Source organism: Astyanax mexicanus, chromosome 17 (genome assembly GCF_023375975.1).
Source record: "Astyanax mexicanus isolate ESR-SI-001 chromosome 17, AstMex3_surface, whole genome shotgun sequence".
Lineage (NCBI taxonomy): Eukaryota > Metazoa > Chordata > Actinopteri > Characiformes > Acestrorhamphidae > Astyanax > Astyanax mexicanus.
Window position 1 is genome coordinate 34,161,604 of NC_064424.1, and position 18,818 is coordinate 34,180,421.

At 40.1% G+C, this 18,818-nt stretch overlaps 1 protein-coding gene across 4 annotated transcripts in view; it reads left to right on the top strand.

The window, feature by feature from the left end:
* The window catches only part of larp1 (La ribonucleoprotein 1, translational regulator), a 54,328-nt gene extending 37,906 nt beyond the window's left edge, over positions 1-16,422 (top strand). For 2 of the 4 annotated variants that reach the window (XM_015602156.3, XM_015602157.3), the window contains exons 4-19: positions 1,647-1,794; positions 3,109-3,243; positions 5,023-5,175; positions 6,399-6,561; positions 6,858-7,002; positions 7,331-7,514; positions 8,981-9,162; positions 10,552-10,920; positions 12,913-13,036; positions 13,545-13,750; positions 13,932-14,038; positions 14,298-14,455; positions 14,602-14,746; positions 15,150-15,259; positions 15,362-15,489; positions 15,988-16,422. In XM_015602156.3, coding sequence (XP_015457642.2) covers positions 1,647-1,794; positions 3,109-3,243; positions 5,023-5,175; positions 6,399-6,561; positions 6,858-7,002; positions 7,331-7,514; positions 8,981-9,162; positions 10,552-10,920; positions 12,913-13,036; positions 13,545-13,750; positions 13,932-14,038; positions 14,298-14,455; positions 14,602-14,746; positions 15,150-15,259; positions 15,362-15,489; positions 15,988-16,140 — 2,610 coding nt within the window. In that variant the 3' untranslated portion in view covers positions 16,141-16,422. The remainder of the gene's footprint in view (positions 1-1,646; positions 1,795-3,108; positions 3,244-5,022; positions 5,176-6,398; positions 6,562-6,857; positions 7,003-7,330; positions 7,515-8,980; positions 9,163-10,551; positions 10,921-12,912; positions 13,037-13,544; positions 13,751-13,931; positions 14,039-14,297; positions 14,456-14,601; positions 14,747-15,149; positions 15,260-15,361; positions 15,490-15,987) is intronic. The other 2 variants (XM_015602158.3, XM_015602159.3) reach the window with 1 other exon arrangement.
* Positions 16,423-18,818: the final 2,396 nt, after the last annotated feature.

The window sequence follows — 18,818 nt, forward strand, 5'->3', positions numbered from 1 at the left end:
GCAGAGATGGCTCCTGGAGGCCAGGTTGTCACATGCTTCTTCACTGATTTGGCACGTCCGATTAGCAGTCTGTATGCTGGGATGAGAATGGCGGAGTCTGTAATGGAGTTTGTTAACCACAGTTTTGTAAAAATGACCAAACGGCAAAAATCCTTTTATGATCATCACTGAAAGGTTATTGTTTCAGCAGGGATGTTTTACTACTCATACTGCTGACTGTATTCAGATTTCTCCCTTAAACACATTTCTCATCTTACTGTATTATCAGTTAAAATAGAGGTGATTCTGGGACACTTCTGAAAAGTTTTTTTTTTTTTTTTTTTTTTTGGTATCTTCAATTATAAAATAAAAAATATGTTCAATTCCTTATAAATGGAATGTTGAGTAGCTCCAAATGCTTTTGTCCTGATGAGCCCTTGATTAATCTACACACTTAGCTCTCCTGAAAACTGTTTATTTGAGTGAGTAAAGCACTTGTAAGGCTTGTTAGCCTGTAAACAAAAAATAGCTGACAGTTTCCACTATAAGAAACGTGGTGAGGAGTGGAAGACCACAGGCACAGTTCTAGTTAAGGCTTGAATTGGCAGGCCAGGGAAAATCTCAGATAAGCCAAGGTGAATATTGGTAAAGAACAGTCATATTCAACTCTCAGAAAAGCTCCAAAGACCTACAACATCATCTTGCTGCAGGTTGTGTCACTGTGCATCGTATAACTATTCAGTGCACTTTACACAAGGAGAGGCTGTATGTGAGAGTAATGCAGAAGAAGCCTTTTCTGAGCACACGCCACAAACAGAGTCGCTTGAGGTATGCTAAAGCACATTATGACAAGCCGGCTTCATTTTGGAATAAGGTGATGTGGACTGATGAAGCTAAAATTGAGTTATTTGGAGGGGGATGCATGGCAGAAAAAGAACACATCTTTCCAAGAGAAGCACTTGCTACTCACTGTAAAATTTGGTGGCGGTTCCATCATGCTGTGGGGCTGTGTGGCTCCTTCTCACATATCACTGTGTTCTTCTGCTATATGATATATTTAACTGAAATTGTTGAAATGACTGGAAAATCTTGAAGATGATCAGGTGTGCCCAAACGTGTGCGTGTCTTATATTGTGCGCAATAATATCGCCAACTATCGTGAATATTATACCCTAATATATCAGCAACCCCTAATTATCACATCAGGGTGCTACTTTTTTGCTATTTTTAAGAAAGGGGAATTCACACTATTCTTATCTCCCATTATTTATCTACTAGAGACTTTATCGATATCGATTTAAATCTGTATATTATCATTCATTTTACTTCAATCCTGGATATATGGAGTGCATTTTTAGTATCATGACATTCTGGATCACTGACTTCTGTTATCTGATGAAAATTATTGTATTTTTTTTATATCTCTGTAAGGGATGTGCCATATCATGTTATGCAATAATTGATTTTTTTTTTTTTTTAATGTTTAATTTTAATTTTTGAATTTAAATTAAAATTCAAAAATTAAATTTGTTTGAATTTATTTTTTACAATTCCAGACCAGTCCTGACCCATCGTCTGGTTGAGGGATGGATTTGCCTCTTATTTTGTACTCTTCAGGTGTAAGTGGAAGTGATGTAATATTCTGAATCTGTCTGTAATGTTTTCAGGTTCCTAAGAAGGGGATAGTGAAGAAAGAATCAAAAGAGAAGCGAGAGAACGAAGAGAGCAAAGAGAATCAGAAGACCAAATCCGACGACTCTGGTGAGGAGAAAAACGGAGACGAGGACTCTCAGAAAAACGGACAGAGAAAGAAAGGTGGGACAGTTTACACTGCTGGACAGTGTGTGTGTGTGTATGTGTATATATATATATATATATATATATATATATATATATATATATATATATATATATATATATATATATATATATATATATATATATATATATAAATTTATAATATATATATATATTTTTTTTTCTTTGCCCACATTACACTACACTACAGCACTATGAGGTAGACTCTCTGTGCATTGCTGTGGTTAGGGTGTGTGCAATGTGTGTCTGCCTCCTCCAGGTGGGGTGTCCATGTCTACTCATACAGCAGTGTTTTCTGTGCATTTTATTGCACAAGCGCTCTCTCTCTCTCTCTCTCTCTCTCTCTATCTCTCTATCTCTCTCTCTTTTTTTCCTTTCTCTTTTTCTTTCTCTCTCTCTGTGTGTTCTACACGTGGTGTGTCAGTGCAGGGCCACGTCACTCTATCAGCATTTTACTCCCATTAGTTTTTAGTGCAGGAAGAGCATTGGTGCCCCCTGCTGTATAAACGGGTGTATACTAACATTTGGGATTAATAGTTCTGTTCACTGGAAGCCTCTGGTTTGATACCTGGGAATGATTACATTTGTAATTCAGCATATTTTTGTGAGAATATTCTGTTTTATTTAATTTTGCTACACATATTATATATATATTCAGTGTTTCTTTCCAAATCAAGGGTAAATAAAAATAATTGTCCCTGCTTTTGTTGGTGCAACTGTCCAGGGTGTTGAATGATCACCTCACCCCATCCCCAACTCCCTGAATCTGGAGCTCAATTATTCCAGAGAGTACAGTTCCACTGCTCCACAGCTCAACATGCCAAAAAATAGGCTCTGTGCCATCAGGGTAATGTTTTGTATATCTATTCGAGAACTCTATTCTTTTGGCAAAACTTCGCTTCTGTAGGGACTGGGCAAGCTGTGTGTGTGCATTTGCACATATGTGTCTGCTGCGTTCAGTTGTGTGAGTGTGTTGGGTGTGTGGGGTGGGGTTCAGCTCTGTCGCTGTGTGTTGAGGAGTCTGACTGTGGTGGATGAAGCTGTTGCAGAGTCTGGTAGTGAAGGCTCGGATGCTCCTGTATCTTCTGCCGGATGGCATCAGAGCGAAGAGTCCGTGTGAGGGATGGGTTTGCGGATGCAGCGTGTGGTGTAGATCTCGGTGATGGAGGGAAGAGGGACTCCGATGATCTTATTGTGTGTCCACAAACATTTGAGCATAGAGTTTAATAAACTGCAATATAAAACTGAATTAAGACCTGTTATTATGTGTTTGAACGCTCTCTTAATGTATTATCTTGTGTACTTTAACAGGAAACAAACATAAATGGGTTCCTCTGAAGATTGACGTGAAGTCTGAGGGCCCAAGAGAGCGCTCTGCTTCCAGGAATAACGCCCGCCAAGGAGAACCTCCCAGAATGCCCCACAACAACCGCAACGACCTCAGAGGTAACACATCTCTCAGAAATGTATTCTGATGTTTGAGTCTGTTTGCTGATTTTTTTTTTTTTTTTTTTTGGTAACCCCTCCCAATGTTCCAGCCCAGTAGCTGTACATGCAAATGTGTAAGCCACACCCCTCAACTCTCTTTATTTTGAATAACCTTCATTAAGTCACATTCTATTTTATTTCATACCTCCAGCCAGTCCCACTGTTTTGCCTATAGACTAAACCCATTCTCACCAGCCACACCCATTTCTAGTATTTAACACTGATTGGTACACCCAGCTATACCTGTCGTTCTCACCTGAAGATCACTCAATCTCCGCACGGATATCGCAGTGTCTCTCTGACATATCCTCATGGATGAAGGAGCATCACCTTCAATTAAATCTCTCAAAGACTGAACTTCTGGTTATACCAGCAAAACCATTTTTTCAACACAACTTCTCTATAAGTATCGACTCTCTCTCTCTCTCACCGACAAAGGTTGCTAGGAACCTGGGTGTTCTGGTTGATGACCAACTCTCCTTCACGCACCATGTGGCCTCGGTTGCTCGGTCCTGCCGCTTTGCGCTCTATAACATCCGAAAAATTAGGCCGTTCTTGACGCAACAGGCCACCCAACTCCTGGTGCAAGCGGTCGTCATCTCACGCCTCGACTACTGCAATGCCCTGCTAACTGGCCTCCCGTCCTGTGTAGTAAAACCACTCCAGATGATCCAGAACGCAGCAGCACGTCTGGTCTTCAACCAGCCAAAACGGGCACATGTCACCCCGCTGCTCATTGAGCTCCATTGGCTACCAGTTGATGCTCGCATCAAATTCAAAGCTTTTACAATCGCCTACAAGGTGATGACAGAACAGGCTCCTTCCTACCTGCACTCGCTCCTGAAGGCTTACGCTACCTCCCGGCCGCTGCGCTCCTCCAGTGAACGTCGCCTCGCTTTGCCAAAAACTCACACAAAGCAATCCAGACTGTTCTCATACAGAGTTCCCCAATGGTGGAACAAACTACCTTCCACTACCAGATCAGGAGAATCTCTCGCTATCTTTAAGAACCTCCTGAAGACAGAGCTCTTCAAAGAGCACTTACTCTCTTAACACCTCTAACACACTAACTACTTCTAACCTCATTTCCTTCTTCCTCTCCTTCACTCCTCTATCCTATTATTCCCCTTTGTCCTCCTTTTATCCCTATCCAAAGATGTTTTACCTTTAAACTTATTTTACATTGTACTCAACTATTGTCGCTTTGGACAAAAGCGTCTGCCAAATGTAATGTAATGTAATGTAATGTAATGGTTACACACAGTTTTACAAGCCTCAAACCAAACTCCCACTAATATTTACACAGCTGCTTCTGAGGAGAAACATGCATAATTCCCACCAGTCCTATCCCTTTGCTCTTTTTGGCTACACCCATATTTCTAAGCTCCTCCCATAATTGCTACTGTACTCTTTTAGCATGCATGAGTCCCACCAAGTTTACCAAGTGTCCCAGATTCCCAGGCCCCATTTTTTTTTTGATCGACTACTCTATACATCAGCCACACCCATTCTAGCTACACACACATCCACAAGGCCCTCCCAATCCCACCAGCTTACTCTGATTGGCTACTCCAATATTAATAAGCCTTCTCCAGTCCCACACACATCCCCTTCTACTTTACTCTGATAGACTTTGCCTATATTCATATGAACCACCTGCAACTGCCACTATACTCTATAACTGACACTATACTCAATAACTGAGACTATACTGTGTGTGTGTGTGTGTGTGTGTAGACTGGCACAGTGGAAAGTACGAGCGAGATTTCAGAGACGATCATGATGAAGTGTCGAGTGTGAAAAGCGAGGGGGCTCCTTTTAGAGGTGGCTTCAGGGGGCGTGGCCGCGGGAGAGGAAGAGGCCGAGGCCGAGGAAGAGGTGGGAGCAGAGGTGAGAATATTTATGTGCATAAAAGTGTTTGGAATTAATATAGTGTGGATCGAACACACTTGGTGGGATTAACTACTATTTATTAAATTAATTACAATTTATTATTTATTTTTTATAGTAAATTTAATTGTTTGCATTATTGTATGTCCATTATTTACACTGTAGCTGATTATTCTCACAGTATAAAATATAAAACATATATGTTTGTGATAAATGTTTACAACAGAGTAAACAAAAGTAGAAGTCTCACACTCACAGATAATTTTACTTTGAGTTTTTTTTAAAACGTTGTTATAAAATAAGCCTGACTGTGGGCATGCTGTGCTGTAACTCTGGGCTAAAGGACTGATCTGGGGTCAGTTGGTGTGGTTTTGCCACGTTGTGTCAGTGGTCTCAAACACCAGGACTAAACCAGTCTGAGCGTGGTGGTGCTGAGTGGGTCAGGGTTCAGTTCTGTGCTGTGGAGTCTGTTGGTTTTGGCAGCAGGTCTCCTGACTCAGTTCTCCAGGAAATCAGGGCCTCCTGGTTTCTGGGTAACAGGATGGTCAGGACAGATCAGCACCCACAGTTCTGTCCATTTCTCACCTAACTGCTGTATATGTTCCAGAGTGTAGACTCAGTGTATTGTCTTTTCATGGAAAAATCACTTTGACAAAATATATATTTTCAATTTGGCAGCATTTTAATTACTGTTAAATACTGTTTATTATTTTTTTCTTTTAATGGGATAATGGAAATTGTACATCTTTACACATAGAAGCATAAGCCAGTCTGCTTAGATTCTCTCCAGCAAGTTCTGTCTAACATGTTAAGAAGTAATTTTCATAATTTACACTTTTGGTAAACTGAAAAATAAGGAAATATTAAGATTGCACCTTGTTCCATTTAATATATTTTTTTTATTCTTTAAAAATATTTTAAAAAATATAGCTAAATGAAACTTTTATTGCACAGGTTTGACTGCCTTGAAAATAAATGTTAGAAAACATTGCAAAAGGTGGTGACGTACTATTTTGGCACATCTAAAACATTTCTCACTTGTGTAAGAATCAAAAATCGAGAATTGCTCATATATTTAACGAATATCAAGATTACATTTCTTTGCAATGTTTGCACCCTGGCACTGCTACAACTTAATGTTTGTATGAATGTTATTGTCTCCATACTCCTTGTAGTGGTGGCATAAATAGCTAATCTTGCTGATTTCCTGTCATTTTCTCCAGGCCACTACGACTATCACTACGGCTATAAGGCGTACGAGGGCAAGGACGGAGCGTACGGTCAGAAGTTTAGCAACACAGTGACTTATTACTACGACAGCGTCAGCAGCAGTGAGCTGTACTCTGTGGATCAGGACTTGCTGAAGGACTACATCAAAAGACAAATGTGAGAAAATAAAGCTCATGGTCACAATAACTTAAAGTATTTTTTTTTTTCTAATTTGTTTTTGGTCATGTTGTGCTTTGTTGGTATATCTGCTGGAGTGTAAAAAATGTTCAGTAAAGTGTAGTCTTGTTTGTTTTTTTTTTTTTTTTGTTTTTTTTGAAATGCATGATTACATACATTTAGGCTATTTTTATTTTATAGTTATTTGTCGATGTATCTAAAACAAATGAAATGTATTACATGCACAACCAATAAGAATCAATACTGATGAGACCTGTCTTGTCCCTGTGCTGCAGTGAGTATTACTTCAGTGTGGATAACCTGGAGAGGGACTTCTTCCTGCGGAGGAAGATGGATCTGGAGGGTTTCCTGCCCGTAGCGCTCATCGCAAGTTTCCACCGCGTCCAGGCCCTGACCACTGACGTCAGTCTCATCCTGGAGGTACAATAACTCACTCTTACTGATTAACTCCCTCTGATTCATTTAGACTACAGAAAACAAACTATTCTAATGCAACAGCGTTTCTATTCTGATGTTTGCTCAATTGATGGCAGTTGAAAAAGAGGCTGGCTTTACTTATATTGGTCAGGGGCTTGTGCTCAACCTCGCCCACCTAGTATTGGGAGGGTTGCAGTGATGAGAAGGAAATGAGCCTTGATTTGAAAATTTGGATAAAATATATATTTTTAAAATCAATCTGTAATGTCTAAGTAAATAGTGATTTCTTTGGCTCCTAAGGTGTTAATTTAAATGTGTGCGTGTGTTTCAGGCTCTGAAGGACAGTAAGGAAGTGGAGATTATCGATATGAAAATTCGCCGGAAGGAGGAGCCCGAGAAATGGCCTCTACCCGGATTCTCCGTTCCAGAACATTCCCAGACGGATTTCTCCCAGCTCATCAACTGTCCGGAGTTTATTCCCCGGCAGCCTATGGGGAGGCAGTCCGGCTGGCCAGGTTAGACCTTTTAAAGTGATAGTGTATCACTAGTTTACAACCAGTTTACTTACCAGCCAGCACTGGAGCTAGGAGGCTTATGTAGCTAGCAAGCATCGGATGCTAATACCCAATACCAATTAGCTACATTAGCCTTGTGACTGTAGTGCTAATTAGGGGTGTAAATCCCAAGCTTAATTACAATGCGATCAAATAATGATTATTTTAGTCAACAATGTGAAAATATTCAATACCTCAAAATATGTCATGATGAGATTTGATACGTGTTGTTAATTTTCTAAGAACTCACAAATGCAAGAAATAAAATTTGAATGTTTTATTATTAAATAAAAAATGTAGTATATTAAGCAGTATACAACTTCACAGTTAACATATCTATCAATCAATCAACCTTAATTTTCACTCTGGAAAAACACTGAGGGTGACCCTCATTTACAATGTTGCTGAGCATATAATTTACATATAATGTAAACGGGTGCAATTAACACAATGAAAAGAGAGGTTAAACAAAGAGCAGTCATATTGCAAATCTTTACAGCAGCAAAGCTCCTTTTACTGCTCTTGGTACACAGTAGTATATAGCATTTTAACCTAGGTTACCAGTGACTGGTTTCAATACAGTAGCCCACTAATGCAATAGGGCTAAAGTAAAAAAAAAAGAAAAAGAAAATAAACTGGATATCAATTGGATATGCATATTTGGGCTGTCCTAGTGTAACCACAGAGTGTAATCTCTACAGCAAAAGAAAGTTTTTTAGGGGTTTTCTGTGAGAGGTTTTCATTTTAAATAAATTACCAGACCAATATGTTCAGGAGACAGAGCACTCTGCTCAGAATGAACAGTGGCACCTGCAGTGCTATGTATATAAATGCAGGAGTGTCTCTGGTATTGCAGGCATTGGCTTCAGCAAAACCATACGGCTGTTTTAGGTGAATGGGGAAGTTTGTAGTATTACTCTAGTACCTTAATTCACACTTAGTCCTTGCAAACGGGAAAGGTCTTGTCTGTCCGTCTTTTTTTTCTTTTTCTGAAACTTCCACAGCCATAACTTGTGTCCAAAAGGAGAGCGTATAACCTCATTGTCTTGTGTGATGCTCAACACAAGCACACAAGTTTGGCAGACAGCAGCGTGCTGCCACCTAAAGTTAAGATGGAGCATAGCACAGAGAAGAATCACGCAAATAATGTTTAAACCCGCATGGAAAGCACAAGCATGCATGTTTTTACGTCACAATGATTCATTAAATTGATTGCAGGTTGTGTTATGTAACCATTCCTAAGTCTGTATCGATACATCACTAATGCTAATTGTAAATTCCATAACTGCTTATCTACTTTATTCTTGTAGCTTTAGTGCTAGCAAGCAGTAGAATATTATATCAGCAGTTGGGATATGAAGTTAACATAGCTAATATCTACTGGATACTAATACTCCACCAGTGAGCTTGATTAACCGAATCATTAGGACTGTTAACTCTGTTTTCTGCAGGATCTCCGAGAGCCTCCACTCCAGATCTACCGAAGCAAGAGGACCTAAGTAACCTGAGGACGATGCCTAAGGGTTTATCAGCCAGTCTGCCGGACCTGGACTCCGAATCCTGGATCGAAGTAAAGAAAAGACCTCGGCCCTCTCCAGCCAGACCAAAGGTACACTTAGACTGACAGACAGTTTCAGGTTTTACAGCATTTCACTGTGTCTTGGTTATGAATGTGTATATGTGTAACTGCTACTATTGTGGCAAACAGCATGTTATCTCCAAGCATTTTCCTGCGCTTTTAACTTTTCTCCATAATGTAAATCTGGATCGTTCTTTTTTTATGCTGACTTTCATTCACTGTTAAGAAGGATGTTTTTTTATCCTGTAAAGAGCTTGATTTGGTGATACGAGGTGTTTGCATGACAGAAGTAAAGTGTGCATATGTGTGCATGCCTTTTATATTGTGTGATATTTAGGCATTGTAAAAAACAGGCATGTACTGTTTGTTATATTAATATCACTAACTTAAGTTGAGAGACAGTAAATTAGAACAGAATATTCTGCCAGCAGCTTTTTAAAAATCATATCAGTTTTCACAGAGTGTAAGAGTATCTATTAGTGTTGTTAAATCCTACAGAAATATTTGTAATAAGTAGATCTCAGGAAGAAAAATAATAATTTATATGGATGCACCAAAATTAAAATGAATATCTAACCAAAGGCAAAGGGTGAGCAAGAGTGGGTCTGCCACCCCTGTCGAAAAAAAAACTGCAATATGATTTCAAGTCAGTGAGTCATTATTTGATATAAATTATTCTTTAAAGTGACATACTAAAGTGCACAACTCACCTTTAGTGTGCTTTTTCTGTTTTTTTTTTTTTTTTTTTTTTTTTTTTTTGTCTCAACTGCCCAACACTTCACGCACAAAAAAAACTCCCATTTTCTGTGAATCAGTTAAAGAAGTTTGTCTGGATTCTAATGTGCACTTATGAGTCATTTGGATGGCTCCCTTATTATGATGTCACAATAAGAAACCTGAGTAGAACCACCCTGGCACCACCTCTTACCCTTCAACCCCACAAGAGCCCCACACATTAGATCAGTTAAAGATCTGCAGACTAGCAGATGAGGGAGCGCAGCTACTCTGCTCAGCTACTCTGCTTAGCCGCTGACAGTCATCCAGTCTGCTTCATGTTCCACCTGGGGAAATTACCTTTAGCACAAGCTAAGATTAACGTGTGCTAAGAGCTCAACGTTAACATGGGCCGTTGCCAGCTACAGCTTATTTGCATAAAAGACATGGAGCCCTTAAACGGCTCATTCTTAAAAGGATTGAAACTGACCAGAATGAGGCTGGTGATATCTCTTTATGTGAGCATGATTTTGTGCAAAGAACTTCGTAAATGTTTTTTTTTATATAGACACATATACCTTTTCTTACATAAACTTACATAAAAAGAGCTGTAAGATCTGTTAATTAGGAGAATCTCTCTGATGGTTGTACTGTTGTTGGTATATGGCACAGAACTTCATGACCAAAGCCTCTCTCTCTTTACAGAAGGCGGACGACTCCCGTTCTCCGGTTCAGTCCGGCCCGGCACCTCCGGACCTGCAGGACGAACCAGAGGAGCTGGACTTCATGTTTGATGAAGAGATGGAGCAGATAGACGGACGGAGGAACACGTTCACAGACTGGTCGGACGAGGATTCAGATGGAGAGATCGATGACAGGGACCTCAACAAGATCCTAATCGTGACCCAGACGCCACCGTACCTGCGGAAACACCCCGGAGGAGACCGGACAGGAAACCACACCTCTCGCTCCAAACTGACCAGCGAGCTGGTGAAGGTCATCAATGACGGCCTCTTCTACTACGAGCAGGACTTGTGGCACGACTCGTACGAGCCCGAGTACGCCACCATAAAGGTAAGCAGACCCAGAGTGAGACTGTGTAAAAGCGAAATACACTACAGTACTTTTGAAATAGTGTCTGATTATAATCAGACTGGGGCTGCGTCCAGAAACCAGAAAAAGTTACCACTTTTTCCTAACCGATCTTCCTTTTCTCCTTCATGACCCAAAAGAAGCTGCTAAAAATCCCTTTTGTAACTTTTTCCAGTGGAGAATACACCAGACTATCCTACTCAGGAGGTCTTTTAAAGAATTTGCCAACCATGCCCTTTTTTTTAATGAATTTATTATTTCTGAATGAACTAATTTAATGGATTTTGTAGTACATTTGTGTAGAAATAATGTAAATGTATAAGATCTCACCACTTATGTAAAACTTGCATCACTCCTTATTAGCAGTTTAAACATCCACAATTAACACAATTAAAAGGATGGCCGTATATATGTGGTATCTTCTCTTTTCTCTATTAAAAGAGAGAAGATCTGTCCCATTTCCCCAATACAGCTTCTTCTCTCCACCCCTCCTGCTTCTCTGCACTTTTAGACTCCTCCACCTTCTTCAAGGGTAGAAAAGGAGACGGAAGAGGAAAGAGGAGAGAGAGGCAAAAGTTTCTGGGCGCAGCCTACTTATTGTTTTCATTCCACCTTAAGTAATGCAGCAGTATTTAACATTTGCGTCATTTAAGGTGGAATATAAAAATTTTAAATCAAAATTTGTCTAATGAAAACCTGACTGCGTAACGTGGTAGCTGAAAAACATTTCAACACATTTGAGCACGAAAAGTAAATATGGCTAATAGATAAGAAATATTTCCCGTGCTCTGCTTCCATTGGCTGTTGATGGGATCAGTTCACATCAAGTTGTTGACCAGCAAACACTACCAGGTTATAAACAAAATCAGGTGGTTAAAAAAAAAGTTAAACTTCTGATATGTCCCACTGGTCTGAACCATGATTAGAAGCTAACAATCAAAGTTCCGCCCCCTCAGACTATCAGATTATTATTTCAGACTTTTAGATTTGTGGTTTTTTCCCCATAAGAATCTATCATTTCTTACTGATAATCCAAACAAAACTCATCATGTATAGGTTTAATGTCTGAAACAGCTGAACCTACTTCATTTAGGTATATGAGCATATAAGTACTTGATCACATTGTAATAAAAAGACATATTTTCTTGAACAAAACAGTGAACTGGACTATCATTATATTCTAACAGGTTTATGAAACTCTATTTTCTCCAAAAAAAAATTGTATGTAGATGCATTTCTGTTTGTTAAAATGAGGAGTTTTGTAAGGTAAGCTAATGTGTGTGTAATAATCAGGATTTCTCTGGAGGTTTTAGTGTCATAAGACTATTATTGTTAAATGTGGGCACTGGAACATGCTGCAGTTAGCATGTGGCTAAGCTAACTCTTGTAAACTGGTTTTAAGGTGTTTAAGTGGGCGGTTCTGACAGGTTCCAGTGTCTGTGGTTTGTTTCTGGGCTGGGAACGGCCTGGCCTGTGGTGGTTTCTGCTTCTGGACGGTCCGGCGCTGCTGTTGTTGCCTTTGTGCTGCTGGGCTTTGTGGTGGTTCACGTGCCGGCCGGCGTGTTGATAAATAAACCCCACGCGGAGCGCTCGGCCTGTTCTCAGGGGATTGTGGGAGATAATGGAGCCGTACAGATCAGTAGTAGTGACCTTTCAGGTGGTGAGATTTATTTTTATTAATGATTTTGTTTGAAGATTTTGAGGGATTTAAATAAATTGTAATATTGTAATAAATTATGAGTGGGAAAGTCCACCACTTTAGAAGTTCTGCAGAATTATATTTTAGCTTCACTTAAATGTAGTGCTTTTCAGTAAAAAGGTATTTTATTAGATTGTTTAGCATAAAATATGATTTTGGGATTGTAGTGTTGATTTAATCATTGCTTTAAATGAATTCTAACTGGTTATTGCATTACAGATTCTAAATGTATCACTGTACTGATCACTGTGGGTTTTTTGTGTGTGTTTGAGCAGCAGGAAGTGGAGAACTTCAAGAAGGTCCATCTGATTAGCCGTGAACAGTTTGACTGCCTGACCCCCGAGCCTCCGGTCGACCCGAACCAAGAAGTCCCTCCTGGCCCCCCGAAACCACAGCACAGTGAGTGAACCGAGTCTCTGAACTGTCAGCATTCTCCAGATACTGATACAATAATCTGGTCAATGATTCTATATATATATACGTATATATATGTTTATATATATACGTATATATATATATATATATATATGTATACGTATATATATGTATATATATGTATATGTATATGTATGTATATGTATATGTATGTATATGTGTGTATATATATATATATATATATACATATATATATATATATACACATAATGTGTGTGTGTGTGTATGTATATATATATATATATATATATATATATATATATATATATATATATATATATATATATATATATATATATATATATATATATATTCTCATAGATAACTATTCTATAACGGTTTCTGGTTGTGTGTAAATAGTTTGAATGATTGGTTTTGTACTCCTTATTCTGATATGGAGAGCACTGATTCTGTTTTTGTTGGTATTTTTTTTTAATATATATATATAAAAAATTATTTGTTTACTTCACAGTCCCTACAGACGCTCTGGCCAATAAGCTGTTTGGAGCCCCTGAACCATCGACAATCGCTCGCTCATTGCCCACCGCCGTGCCAGATTCACCCAGCTACCGCAATGCCCGCACCCCGCGCACTCCCCGCACCCCCCACCTTCGAGACCCCACACACACCCCACGCTTCTACCCCGTCACCAAGGAGGGACGACCTGTCGATGCCAAGGTATACACACACTGACTTTTGTAGTTTTTAATAATTATTAACTGAATGTGGTATTTCAAATAATATATTATTAGTATTTAAAGAACTACAACTTTTAAATAACTATCAGGAATGGTTTTCACATTAATACTTTCTTGCATTAATTTTCTCTACTATTTTCTATGTTTAATGTTCGTTCCAGACGCCGCGTAAGAGGAAGACGAGGCACAGCTCGAACCCGCCGATGGAGTGTCATATTGGCTGGGTGATGGACTCCAGAGAACACCGGTCACGCACAGCATCTGTCAGGTACACACACCCAGCAGGCCGCTTAAACATTTTTAGGATATAAGTGTCTTACCTTTAATGATTAAATAGATATTAAAACTTTTGTTTTAATGTATATTCTTAGGTGTTTTCCTCATTTGAATGCTGTTTTAATAATTTTATTATTTTTGTTTTGTTATTGTTTAAAGTATTGTAGTTGCATTTATAATGTGAATTATTATTGAATTTGCTGTTTTTTGTGTCTATATGCTGAGCTTGATTGTCTCTCTGTGTGCCGCAGTTCTAATGCCAGTCCGTCAGAGGGCACCCCTGCGCTGGGTAATATCGGCTGTACCCCCCAGTCTCTGCCTAAATTCCAGCACCCCTCCCACGAGCTGCTGAAGGAGAACGGCTTCACCCAACACGTCTACCACAAATACCGCCGGCGCTGCCTCAATGGTACCCATCTAATCCTAAACATGCACCACTGCTTATTCTGATATTAAATTACAACCTATCCTAATCTAGATCTAGTCCTATAATAAACCCGGATCTAATCCTGAAATGAACTGGTTCTGATTGTGGTTGTGTTCTTTGTGCTGCAGAGCGGAAGCGGCTGGGTATCGGTCAGTCTCAGGAGATGAACACGCTGTTCCGGTTCTGGTCGTTCTTCCTGAGGGATCATTTTAACAGGAAGATGTATGAGGAGTTCAGGCAGCTGGTGGTGGAGGACGGGAAAGAGGGATACAGGTACGGAGCTCCTAGAGCAGGAAGTCTGAAAGGATCAGTAGTTTTATGCTGGAGTTACCAGGTTAATGGTGAAGATATTTCCTCATTAAAATTTGCAGTTTGAAAATGTTTTTAATAACGGTCTTGTAGTGTGATATATTAGCTGTTAAAGACTGTTGTTTTATTTTTATTTTATTTATTTGTTATTTAAAGTCAGAATTTAGAGCCAGTGATTTAAGTTCATGCATGTTATTTTATAAAAAACTAAATGATTTAGAAAGATTAGATTATTTTAGCCACCAGTGGATATGACTGTGAGTACACACAAAAGCACATGTGAACTGCATTTATTTCTTTATAACTGAAAAACTATTATGCTTTGTCTTTCCTCTCAGCTTCTCACATTAATTTTTGCCCCCCTCAGGTACGGTCTTGAGTGTCTGTTCAGGTATTACAGCTACGGTCTGGAGAGAAAGTTCCGGCCCGATATATTCAGAGACTTCCAGGAGGAGACCATGAAGGATTATGAAGCAGGTAGGAAACCCGGCACTATCTGTAAAATAAAGTACTGCCCGTAGGTGAGTGTGATTCTGTGGACTGATTGCATTCATTGTGGTTCTGTCTCTGTCGGAACAGGTCAGCTGTACGGACTGGAGAAGTTCTGGGCTTTCCTCAAGTATTCCAAAGCCAAAACCCTGGAGATTGACCCCAAGCTGCAGGAGTACCTCAGCAAATTCAAACGTCTGGAGGACTTCAGAGTGGATGTAGGTCAAAATCATCTGTTTGCTTTTGATTGGCATAGTCAGTTTCATCGTTAATTCATCATAAAAGTGTTTTAATCCAAAATTCTACATCAGATTCATGGAATATTCTCACTTAAAATTCTTAGAACAGTTTAGTAACTACAGCAGCCAAGTAAATTAGCGCCAAAAGAACAGGATTTCTGACCCCCCAGTATTGAACTGTAAAACAGTGTAAACTGTGTTCTCTGGAATGATAGTGCTCCATCATGAGCTGGTGATCAAGCAAAAGCAACAGTCAACACAATCAGATCCTCACTGCATTGCTCTTCTCTGTACAGTAGAGACAGTTACTCCAACAAAAGCGGCATAAACTTTCTAAACCCCTTAATTTTAGAGGAAAACATGGTTCAGCAGGTGGACAGTATTTTTGCCCATATAGTGCACATTATATATATGCATAGTTACAGCCCTGCTGAATCTGAGTGATGTAATGTTTTGCTGTCTCCGCCCCTTTTGCAGCCCCCTATGGAGGACGGTGGTCATAAGAGGCTTTCGGCTGGTGGAGAGGGACGCCGCCGGCACCCATCGGGTCGGACCCACAGCCAGGCCGGCGCCAGAGACGAGGCCAAAAACGCCTGCCAGAGACACGCCGACCCCAAGCCGCCAAAGTAACCACCAACCGCCCACCCATCCACCGGCTCTCTACAACAACCTCCCTCTGACCATAGGGGTCCAAACGCCACCGCAAGCATGACGAACTGACCGACGAACGGCTTGTGAAAAAAACAAATCAAGGCTCTTCCATTCTTCAGTTTTTTTTTTTCTTCTTTTACATCTGAAAGCCTGTTTTGTTTTGTTTGACGAACCGACAAAAAAAACGAGAAGAGACTACTGTAGGGATGAGCAATTGTTCCATTCTTAATTTTTATTATTATTAAAATAATTATTTCTTTATCTTTTTTTTTTTTCTTTTCATCTATATTTTTTTTCTACTTTTATTTTGTTGTGGTACCGAAGGTGGACGTACCGCCAACCCCATGATTGATTTTTTTTTTTTTTTTTTTTTTTTTTTCCCTTTTTTGGGTTTTTGACCTCGTACGATTGGCTGAAAGATGGCTGAACCCTTTCTGGCGTTTCTGTTTCAGTGGGTTGGACTTTGAGAGAAGAGTTGCCGTTGAGTAGGTAGGAGCTGCAGAAAGGGGCGGAAGGGTCGCACCTCTCCAGCCTTGAACTGGTTGGCCATCCCTCAGTCTGGGCGAGATCATTGAAAGTTGCCTTATTTTACTGGGTTTTCTTCTGCTTACCTGCGCCGGCCACCTTAACCGCCGATTGTACAGCATTTAAAACTGCGATTATGCAAGACCTCCATCTTACACCTACTGGCGGAGTCTAGACATGCAACACACACTTTCCCGCCCCAGTCCATCCACTATAACCACACCCCCTCCCAGTCCCACCACCCTGCCGCCATGTTTTCTCACCTCACCTTCTTTCTCGTCTTCCAGAGCGTCACATGGTCTGTTACAGAAGCTCGTTAAGCTCGTTAACTGGGTGTGCTTGTGGTTCTTTGTGCTAAACTCATTCTGCCTTGAGGACTGTGAGCATCTTCATCCATCGTCTTCATCGTCTTCATCTTTCCGCATCATTCAGACACTTCAAGGACTGGAATTGATCCCGATTACTTGAAGAACGAGTGAAGAGGAGGCTCTGACAGTGAATCTGCCGGAGCTGCAGGTGCTTTCAGATGTAATGTGGGAGGGGACAGGTGTGTGTGCGCTGGCTGCAAAAATCAGGACCTTACTGGAGTGTCCTGTGCTTCTGCCTCTCACACACACACACACACACATGCACACATGCACACACATACACACATATATACAGTGATACGCATGATGGAGGAGTAAAAAAAACAAACAAAAAAAAACTTTAAAAAGCGCACACAGCTCAAGATTATCGACTGACCTCATAATGACCCTGTTCCTAAGGATGTAGAGATTTTTTGCCAGATTAGTCGATCGTGATTGGTTCTGTCTGGTTTATTCCAGTCTTGGTTGGTCAAAGGTAGTTTGCTTCAACTTGGACTGATCTGTGCTTTCTGGTTGGTTTAATCTGGACTAGTCTATGCTGATTGGTTTAGTCTGGATTGGTCCTGAAAGGATTGGTTCAGTCTGCACTGGTCTGTGCTGATTGATTCAGGCTACACTGACTGACTGACCGACCCAGGCTGGACTGGCCTGTACCATTTGGTTCAGTGTGGACTGGTCTGTGCTGATTGGTTCAACCTGGACTGGCCTACTCCGACTGTTCCAGACTAGACTAGACCTAGTGTGGACTGATGGATCAGGGCTGTACTGGTCTGTTCTGATTGGTCCAACTTTGATTGACCAAGGCTTGGTGCGGAGGCTTCAGTCCCATAATCCTCGGCTCAGCTGGGAAAACGGCGTCACCTTCAGTCAGTAATATCCAGTAATATCAGAAATCAGTTTTCCTGCTGGTTGTGGAAAATGTGAATTGAAGATGAACACACCGCTCTCTGTTAAACTCACTGGTTAAAGTACAGATGATATATTTGCCTTACGTGTACGTACTATAATTTTCTTTTTTATCGTCCCTGATCGACTTTTTAAAGCTTTTTAATTTGAGTTATATTTTGCTGTGTCGTAGAGGTGCTAAGAACTTATGTTTCAGTGTCACATTTATTTTGGAAAGAGGAACATCGTACACCATCGAGCGTAAAGGGAAGAATAACTGCAGGAATTCTGCCGTTTGTCGGCAGAAGTGAACAAAGCTGTTTGATGAATGAAGAAGCAGCTGGAGATCAGAAGTATAAAATAATTAATAATTCGCATCATGAGCCGTTTTCAATTACAGATGTTTATTTTTTTTTTTCTTCCATTGTAAATTAAAGATTTTTGATTATTGAGTTTCGGCTCATGGTGCGAGCCCCCCCTTGTATAAATCGTAAAAATTTCGTTGAGGAGGAATTGACGAAATGGGTCCCCTAAATAGTGTCAGGCCAATGTGTAGTTTTAATCTCTTAATATGTTTATTTTTTTCTGTTTTTGTTTTACTTTAACCACAGTGGTTGAAAAAGCAGACTAGTGAGAATTATTATACTTTTTTTTTTTTAAGGGAGTAATGGTTAAATTTGGGGAGGATAGCGATCTTTTTAATGACATACTAAAGAATCGTTTACTCAAACAGGCCGCAAAAACAAATTAAACACACGAAAAAAGATAGAAAAAAAGATCTGTGTGTTTCTGCAGGCCGTGCGGAGTTGTTAATTTCACCGCTGCTGCTGCTGCTGCTGCTGGTCTTAGCGATGGTCTCCAGTCACTGAGGGCTAAATA